The sequence below is a fragment of the Nestor notabilis genome, unplaced genomic scaffold (assembly GCF_000696875.1).
Source record: "Nestor notabilis isolate BGI_N333 unplaced genomic scaffold, ASM69687v1 scaffold20593, whole genome shotgun sequence".
In the NCBI taxonomy this organism is placed as follows: domain Eukaryota; kingdom Metazoa; phylum Chordata; class Aves; order Psittaciformes; family Psittacidae; genus Nestor; species Nestor notabilis.
The window spans coordinates 26,706-36,329 of NW_009920869.1; the positions used below are offsets into that span (position 1 = coordinate 26,706).

General features: G+C 40.7%; 1 protein-coding gene across 1 annotated transcript; it reads right to left on the minus strand.

The window, feature by feature from the left end:
• Positions 1 to 2,139: 2,139 nt before the first annotated feature.
• On the minus strand, positions 2,140 to 6,724 carry LOC104402899 (OCIA domain-containing protein 2-like; the record flags this gene model as incomplete). Its single annotated transcript, XM_010010891.1, has 4 exons — positions 2,140 to 2,221; positions 3,450 to 3,573; positions 4,456 to 4,549; positions 6,587 to 6,724. Coding segments are annotated over 4 exons (438 nt in total), but the record flags the coding sequence as incomplete, so codon positions are not given.
• Between the last annotated feature and the right edge of the window lie 2,900 nt (positions 6,725 to 9,624).

A 9,624-nucleotide genomic window follows, 5' to 3' on the forward strand; every position in this document is an offset into this window, starting at 1 on the left:
ATTGGTACTTACACACCAGAAAAAAATATTGTCAGCTCAGAGAGGAAAGCTGGAAAAGGGAAAAAGACAATGCGTTTGGATTTAAGGTTCAGCAAGCTTCAACTCTGATGAACAGTGGAGGTAAATCCCACCATCAACATTTAATTCCACTACACAGGTGATTAATCGCTAGTGAGTGGCCATCCTCAATTAAACATGATTTGGGGTCTTTGTTCAAAACAGGTGAGGACACTGGCCTACATAAGCAAACATTTATTTAAGAGAAAAATCTTCAAAACCACTTAATCAGCACAGTAATGCAAGAGCTTAATTAAGCTTACAACTGGTAATGGATTTAGTGTCATCCATTCACAGTTACCTAAGTCTGGCTCACTCCCTCCTTCATGCTGGTGCTTGCAAGTTATTGCTCAGAAAGGTTTGCTTTCTTTATAACCCTTTTCCTTATGGGTCTGATACCCAGGTAGAGCAGCGAGCTAATCTGGAGGGCCACAGTGCTTCATGAGTTCTACAGCTAGCATAGGAGAAGCACTGCCCCTTTTGGCAGCAGCCCTCTTAGTGGAGCCTAAGCCAAAGTCCTTTTTGTGCTAGCGAGTGAGCACTTGGAGCTCGTGACGTAAAATGCTCAAACAGTGGCAAAGTTGATTAAAACCAGGAATTTATTCTAACAGCTTCCTTCAGGACAATTCTTGCTGCCATAATGTATTGTTGTGTAGTAAAAATCCATCAAAATCTCTCTTCTGGGTACGGAAACAGGTTCTGCTAGGATATACCTCCTTATAGGTTGTCTGCAGCCATGCACTTTAGAGCAAGAAAGGGACCATTATTGATATCCTTATCTAAATTCCTACATAACACAGGCCAAAGAGACTCAATTCAACAATTTCTGCATCAGACTTCTGTTCCAAGCCACAGCTAGAGCCGTAACAAGCTCACATGGCAGGATTTCAAACAGGCCCTCTGCTCTCCAATCTCGCAGGCAGCCAAGCTATTTGCTAACAGTTTCACACATTCTCCTGCCTGTGAGAAATGTAGGCCAGCTTACCCCACGCAGAAAGTGTGAAAATGCTTTTAAAAAGCCCAGCTGCTGGCCTCTTTTTCATAGACAAAGAGGGAAAGTGCTTTTAAACACTCCCCTGCCTTCTACCCTGTAAACCCTTCTTTTTCACAAAGGGAACATTCCCCTTTTTGGGGCTAAAACATCACATGGGCCATCTCCCTTGCCCCACCATGTAGTTGCTCTAGCACCACTTTTATACTACCTTCACTAAGGCTCTAGCCAAGCCACAGTGCTGCCTGCAAAAAAACCCCCTAACCAACCACCAAATAAACAAACCCACCCCCCAACTATGTCTGCCTCTAGATCATCAATATTTCAATGTATCTTTAAATATCAACATTACCCTTAACTATTAGATTAAGTAAAAGGCTGGAAATTTAAAGGAGTTACACTTGTTTTTATACAAGTAGTCAACCCAAATTAATTCCAATTATAGAATCATAGAATCATAGAATGGTTTGGGTTGGTTCCAACCCCCCTGCCATGAGCAGGGACATCTCACGCTAAACCATGTCGCCCAAGGCTCTGTCCAGCCTGGCCTTGAACACTGCCAAGGGAGGAGCATTCACAACTTCCTTGGGCAACCCATTCCAGTGCCTCACCACCCTCACTGTGAAGAACTTCTTCCTTATATCTAATCTAAACTTCCCCTGTTTAAGTTTAAATCCATTACCCCTTGTCCTATCACTACAGTCCTTAATGAAGAGTCCCTCCTCAACATCCTTGTAGGCCCCCTTCAGATACTGGAAGGCTGCTATGAGGTCTCCACACAGTCTTCTCTTCTCGACGCTGAACAGCCCCAACTTTCTCAGCCGGTCTTCATATTAGATGAATAAGCAATACTCTGCTACAGCTAAAGTATGAATTCCTCCGAAGTGGGGGATTTCAAATTAGCATGAAATGTATGTAAGGCAAAAATGAAGAAACGAGTTTCATTAGAAACCACAGGTAGATAATATTTCCTTGAAAATGCTTAGATGCACGATTTCCACTATATTGTTCAAAGGTTTCAAACAACAATGCCATCCACACAGAAAATACAATGAGGATTTATTTTGAATTTCGAGATTGCCTATCTGAGACTAAGATGCTGAAGGAATTGAACTTTGTTTCTCATTAGATCCCAATTTTACTTCACATTCTTTGCAAGTATGCTGGCAATGCCTACGGTATTGAAACCAGATAAAACATTAAAGATTTTTGCTGACTTACATCTAATAAAACTACATAGCAAGCAGCAAATATTCTTGAAGAAGTAATCTCTTGCCTATATTCTCCAATTTTTGTAATTGCTTTATGGGATGTAAACTGCAAAAGATGACATCTAAATGTCTCAGCCAATAAAACCCCATTCATTATTAACTACCATTTCCAGCAATCGCCAAAATATAATAGGATTTTCTAAGCAGGAAAAGACAGCCTTTGCCATTGTACCTACCAATAATGCTCAAACAGAGTTAGGAACAAGGTGTGTAATACAAAAGAGTGATGAATAGCCATTTTGTGTAACACCAAGTGAAGAAAGTTAATAGCTTTGTTATGTGGGGAAAGAATGGAAGAAGAGAGATATTATGGAAAGCTTATTCACTGTTCCTAGGTCAGGCATTTCTGTAGGCATAAAAGCTCACATTCTTCTGGTGGAAAGATGTGGAAACACAGAGAAGAACGATTTCCGGGGGCATGCCTCATAGCCCCTGGATTCTTTTCTGCTTCTTGCTTCAGGCCCTGTGATTTTTAATTTCTTCTACCTGCCTTTGCTGTAAGGGGCTGGTGATGCAGGCTGAAGGACTGTCTTACTTGCTCCTGTGGGATACACCCATGTCAGCGGTCTTCAGGGTGGATGCCCTTCACTCTACCCAAAATGTTAACCTCAATGTTACTATTAGTCAAGACCCCCAGAAGGTAAACTCATGGTGCAATGTGTAGAACCAAGCTCATCCACTACATAAATGGAATACAATTCTCTTTTGTGTTAGCCTGCAGATCACAAGCCATCTCTATAAAAAGCTCTCTGTCTTCTCACTTTGGCAGCATTCCTTGTCCCTTTACACCAAAGCTGTATTCATATTGATACATGGTCACTGTGAAAACATTGCCAGCATTTTTCAATAAACCAGCAGTTAGAACTACAATACCTGATTCTGGTGCCCCTGCTCAGGTTGTAGAATGCTTTGCCCTACAAGCAGCCCCACTGAAGAGTCTACTCAAACACATGTGATCATGGTGACAGAATGTAGCCACCAGTCTTTAAATTAATGAATTCTATTTTCAGTTCATGTTCTTTCAAAAGCATGACTGTGGTAATGCATACGTAATGATCAAATCACTGGAACAATGATGGTGATGAGTGAGAGGAATATTGATCTTGAAAAACAGAAAGCATCAGGGAAACTTGCACTTCAGTAGAAATTGTAGAGCCTCAACTTCATAATTTAGGACCTTCACGAATTTTTTACGTTTACCCTTTGAGACTAGTCCCTGGGTGACAAGCATGCTCCCAAGAGACAAAGGAAGAGCTGTGAAAATAAGAAGGAGGAGAGTATCTGGCGCCAGGCAAAATTTGTTACTTGTTAGTTAAATACATTACACTTTTATATGTTGAATATTTTATAAGTTTATAATGTTAAACACATTATTCATCTTCTAAACATTAACTTTGTGTACTTTGTGTACTATCTTAATTACCTATTGTATCTGTTCATTCAGATTACTATCTCTTCAAGCAAGGATGTGTTGCCAGACACCAGGCATGCTGTAGCATCTGGAGCTAATGCCTTTTATATACATATATATATAAAAAAAATAATAGCTTCCATAACCTGAGTATCTCCTCTCAATACTGCAACACTACTAAGAACAGCAGCTCTGATTAAATGCTGAAACCCTTTTCAGTCTTCTTTCAGAAAACGTGTAATTTAGATACAAACTGACATGGTGGTCTTAAAAGGCACTAAAACACCAAATAACTAATTTTTTAGATGTCCTAACACCTAAAGAATTTAACGGAGCCAAGACGCAGAGCCATGCCTGCCTTTCATTCAAAGGCAAGAATAAGTATGTCATAAAGTAAAACCTGCCTAAGGTTGTTTTAGTAACAGACCTCAAGAAGAGAACCAACTCTGTGATTGTTAATGTAAGTTCATATTAAACGAGAGCTTAATTCAACCACCTTTACCTACAATGATTATGCAAATAATTCAGTTAATCCTACAATAACATCTTGCTCAACTTAAAATAAGGTGACAGAGTTAACCCACAGGAATATTTCAACAAAATGCCATGCCATTTATTGTAATCCATGCCATTACAATAAATGGCATGGCATTTTGCAGCCAGTTTTGCAGAAGTACATCAAAAAGTCATTCTCTGTGCGATAAGAACAAGTTTGGATCACTCACCTCTGCACCAGAAACTTTCCTTTTTACATCCTTCACGGGTCCATGCAATTTCTCCAGCACTGTGAATTTGTGAGAAGGGACAATAGAACACTGGCTGAAAGGATAAACCTGAGTTAACTTATTGAATTTAATCTCACAGGAAGAAAAAAAAAATCAATTGAAGAAGACAAATTATTTAAAAACCAAATAAAATACAATGCAAAAACCAACCAAACAAGTAAACCCCTTGTTCTGTTGTTAGCAGTGTGATTAAATACTTGATACCCCAACACAGAAACAGAAAGAACTACATCGGTTTTAAGTTAAAACCACTCATCCTGTTGGTCTGTACATTCCCTAAAATAGCTCAGCTGCTGCTTGCCCCAGAAATATATGGCTTTATTTCTGTTAGCCACTTCATTCTCATGAGATAGATACCTCATCTTTCTGGGAAAGAAATGACAGGAAATAAGGGCAGAGCAGTAGTTTCTAAAAATGAAGTCCTGCCCCATACAGAAGTCAGTTTTGGCTCAATAAGAGCAGATTTTGCCTGTATTCAGAAGAGGGTCAACATAAACTCTGCCCTATTCCCCTAACTAGCTTAACTTTCTCTCTGAGCAGCTTAAATATATAAACTCAACCATACTGCTTCACTCTCATAATAGTCAGCTTGCCAGCAGGCTTCTTTTAGCCTAAATGGCAGCTCTTTTTTTTTTCCATTTTGATAGTGAGAAAGAAGTGGCAGTGTGCTTTCTTGTGTTCCACTATCCAGGGTATTGAGATATTGATAGAAGTAGATTATTCTTGTTTCTTTAAGAAGTGTTAGCACTTGTAGTTTTATTACTGGACATCTGAAATGTACGGTGTACTGTCTTTGGCTGGGAGTTTCTTTTCTCCATAGCAGCAGGTATAGTGCTTGTTTTGGATTTGTGACCAAACCAGTGTTGATAACACAGGGATGTTTTTGTTATCGCTGAGCAGTACTAACACGGAGTCAAGGCCTTTTCTGTTTCTGCCTCACAGGCAAGTGGGCTGGGGATGCACAAGAATTTGGTAGGACACACAGCTGGGACAGCTGACCACGACTGACCCAAGGGATACCCCGTACCATATGATGCTGTGCTCAGCAACAAAAGCTGGGGGAAAGAAGGAATCATCAAGTTAAAATTAATTGAAACTTTAACAATTTCCTCTAAAAATACATCTACAAACATACTTATTTTTGAAAGCAAAACCAGACTTTGTAGAACAAACAGTGCCTTGGGAAAAAGAGCACAGGATTCTACCTCATTTCATGCCTGACTGAGCCATGATTTTGTAACCATAATTAATTAAATGCATTTCTTGGCCTCAGACACACATTTCAGCTTTTAGCTAATAAATATATCAGTCCTTCTTCAAGCACTGCTCTCACTAAAGTTAACGGCAGTGCTGCTCAGCTGAACAATACAGAACTGACTCCACTCCAGACCCTAGAGAACCACTCCAAACTGGTTTCACAGCAAGGTCACAGCAAACACAGTAAAATTCAAACAGGCTGAGTGAAAGAGAAGGAAATGAGTGTCAGAGCCCTAAGTGTACCAACAGGCTTTGCAACCTTTCTGCCCCCATACACACCCTGCCAGGGGTTTAGTTGCTTCAGCTCAAAGTCAGCTCTAATATGGCACAGTCGTGTAGTTCCCAGGTCACCTTTCCTTGCAGATCAGCCCACTTTTGTGCTCTCTGGCAGTGACTGGTTAGCAGCAAGGTCGTATCACGTTTAAGTTCCTTGATTTCTCCAGCAGAGGGGAGGGAATGCCCATCTTCTGTACAGTTGGAGGGCAGGTTCTTGTGGAATACTCTCCCCTTCCCCCTTCACACCTGCATGCACTACTTGATGGGTACAGGTTATACTGGACTAGTACTTACACATGAGAGTTCTGCCAGTTCATAACTAGTTTAACTAGCACAGCATAAATCACAGCCCACTATCTTAAGACTCAAAGGCTCCTAGCTCTCTGAGTGTAGTGAACCAGGAAAAGTAACACATAGCCCTCTCTTCATTTCTGTGCTTAAGGTACAGACATCTGTTTCTTCAGAAGAGTGACCAATGCAAAATCCCAGTTATTCACTAGTAATAGCATCAAAATACGAGGGAGGAAACCCAGCATACCCATCCAATTTGCTTTAGTGGAGATGTCTGACTTTCCTGTTGGGTTGTTTCAGAAGGAATTGTCTCTTTCCTTGTACCCTGCTGCTGATCTTGGTCAGCAGAAATTGTGCGTTTTACGCTTGGCTTCCTCTCTTTCTGCTAGGCACAAAGATAAAAAGCCAAAGCATCATATTGATACCGTAAGTTCAGTGTTCACCTAGAAATAATAATGACCAAGTTGAAAGGAGTGTATTTTTTTCACATCAGATAGCATTCAGTCACCTGAGCATGTACAGTTTACAGCACAGTGTATCACTAGATATACAGTTACCTATAGTCTCATTCAAACGGGAAGTCAGTAAGTACAGTAGATGCTGGATCATGACCTAGCACAGCACTCTCAATCATAAAGAAATGAGACCAAACATGAACAAGTTATCCAAAACTTGCCTAATTTTCATTGTATTGCAGGTCAAAAATTTAGCTTTAGTGTGCTGCCCAGAATCACTGTACTGCTGTTGTCCTCATAGCTGTCACCTGAAATTTGGATTCCACAGGACCCACAGTGCAAGCCTATCAGAAACCATACCTGCATTTCCAACAAACACAACCCAGTTACAAATATCCTTAAAAAACAAAACAAAACAAAAATCTGTAAGAATAAAAAGATTCCCAAGAGTTTTAGAGTCCATGCCTGAGAATTGCGCTGCCAGGGAAAAACAAGAAGGAATTCCATTTATTTCTGGAGTAATTCAAACTTCTAAAGTGTACTTTTTCCCTAGCACTTTGCTGCATGGGCTGGCATTTTATTTATCTACATACAGGGCACTGCTGCTTTTCAAAAAGTACCTTCTGAGAATGGTGGCACTAAACAAGGGTAAAACAACTGCAAAGGACAGAGTTAAACAGGAAACATATGCAACAATTTAATAATCTGAATAGATTTTGGCATTCATAATATTACGGTATGTATCACTTCCTGCACTTATTTTGGGGTCAGTTACACAGCTGTAATGTTCAAGCAATGTCTGCTTCACACACTCTGGATATTCAGACAACAATGTTTTTTTAAGTAAAGGAACAGAAGCAACGTGAGCACCTCTCCCCTTGGCATAAAGAGTCAGTTAAGCATTGTGTTCAAACCAACCTGCACTTTATTCTCAGCCACTCTCAACACTTACAATGAACACTTTATCTTCAAAAAAATAAAGTGAAAATCCACATAATGTTGGGAAAAGCCCACAGCTCTTCACTGCCTGCCTCACCCTCACGAAGTAAGAGCAATTTAATTTTCCATCAGTCTCTTGTCACTTAATGCAAAAAAGACGGGAGAAAATGCATAAAAATTTAAAGAGGTTTACATCAATGACACAAATTTTTCTTATTCTGATCTGCTCACAAAGCCCACCTGTGCAGGCAGTCACTTAAAAATCATCACTGGAAATTACTGACTGATCTGGTTTCTAACTGCTGCAAGGGACTTTAAATGCTTCATGAGGATAAAAAAGCTGAGTCACTGGAGAAAATAACTAGTAAAAAACTAAAATCACGAGTACACATGAGGTTACAACAAGCTGCAGCTTGCCATTAACTTCCTGTATTGTCTTCAGCATACATTTCTCTAGAATTGTAAGCTATTCAGCTATACTTCCACTTCAACATAGTGAAGAATCCCCAAAATAAGCAGCCTTCCGGTAACTCTCCCACTTGAAATGAAAGCTGAAAAGTATCCTGGCAAGAACAAAGCACAGGCAGAGCTGAGGTAGCCAAAATATTATTTAATTAATAATTAATATTAGTACTTAGCACATATTACCTTCTATCTGAGGAATGCAAAAGTGTTCCAGCATTCTGGGGCACTGTGTCTTGGAAAGACAACCGTCATCCCCCAGAATAACATTATTTGCATTGACCTATTGAAGAAATGTAACTTTCTCGCATAACTTTATTGTAACACTTACTGCTGTTTTCTTAACCCAACTATGTAATCATTAGTGTAAGGACAGCATATTCTTTTAGCTGCATTGGGAAGATCTCCTCAAAAATGTTATTCTTCTGATCAACTCAAATACATGCATTACACATGATTAAATCAATCTGGTTTGCAAGAATCAAATACTCAAAAAAACTTCCTATTCTATAAGAACTGTTCTGGATCATTTACAGAAAAAAAAAAAAGTTAATATAAGACTCCTGAAGCTCTCAAAACCCCCATGGTTTTGATTCTTCTAACTGGTTGATAAGCAATATGCAAGAAGATAGTAAGTTTTTTGGATGTGAGAGTTGCCAACTTTGTATACTTCTGTTTTCAATAAGAAGCCTCCTATTTGTATAGGAATGGTTATCATCCCATTTCTAAGATTACTTGCTGGAGAAGGTGGGAGCCAAAACTGCAAGTTAACTGGTGTATGCAATTGGCTGCGATCTACAGTGGAGACACTGTGCATTTGCCCAAGGCAGGTGCCACTGAAGTATGATCACTGAGATAACCCATGAGGACTTCAGAGAGGCCCTTCAAGCACTGAGCGTCCACTGTGAGGAAGAGGGGAAGACTCATTATGATGTTTCACACAGATCTTCTGAACTGGTTCTTTATTTTAAATCCAGGCTCTTATTTCGAAGGAGAGTCAACAGAACAGCTGCACTAAATCTTCGATCGAAAGCTCCCTACCAACAACTGGGTGGACACCACGAAGTGAAGCGGATGAATGCCTCGCTCCTGCCCAGGCGCAGCACCTGCTCAGGCGTCTGCCGACAGTCACTCACCCAGGAACAGGACGCCAACCAAGAACAGGGTATTACTTTTTACTTGCTGCTTGCTCTAAGGCTAAGGATGTGGCTGAGGACAACGCCGGGAAGGCTGCATTTCGTGGGAATAAAGAGTGGTTGCAATCAGCCCAGGGCAGGTGTCCGCTCCAGCCGGCAGTGACCTTCTCTTCTTACCCGGCCACCGGGCCTGTTACACCCAGCCCCGGCTTCCGTGCCCCGGCGTTGGGTGAAGGCCAGCGGGAAAGGGGCAGGGGCGAGGTGTCGGGCGCTGGCGGCAGATTCCCCTTCCG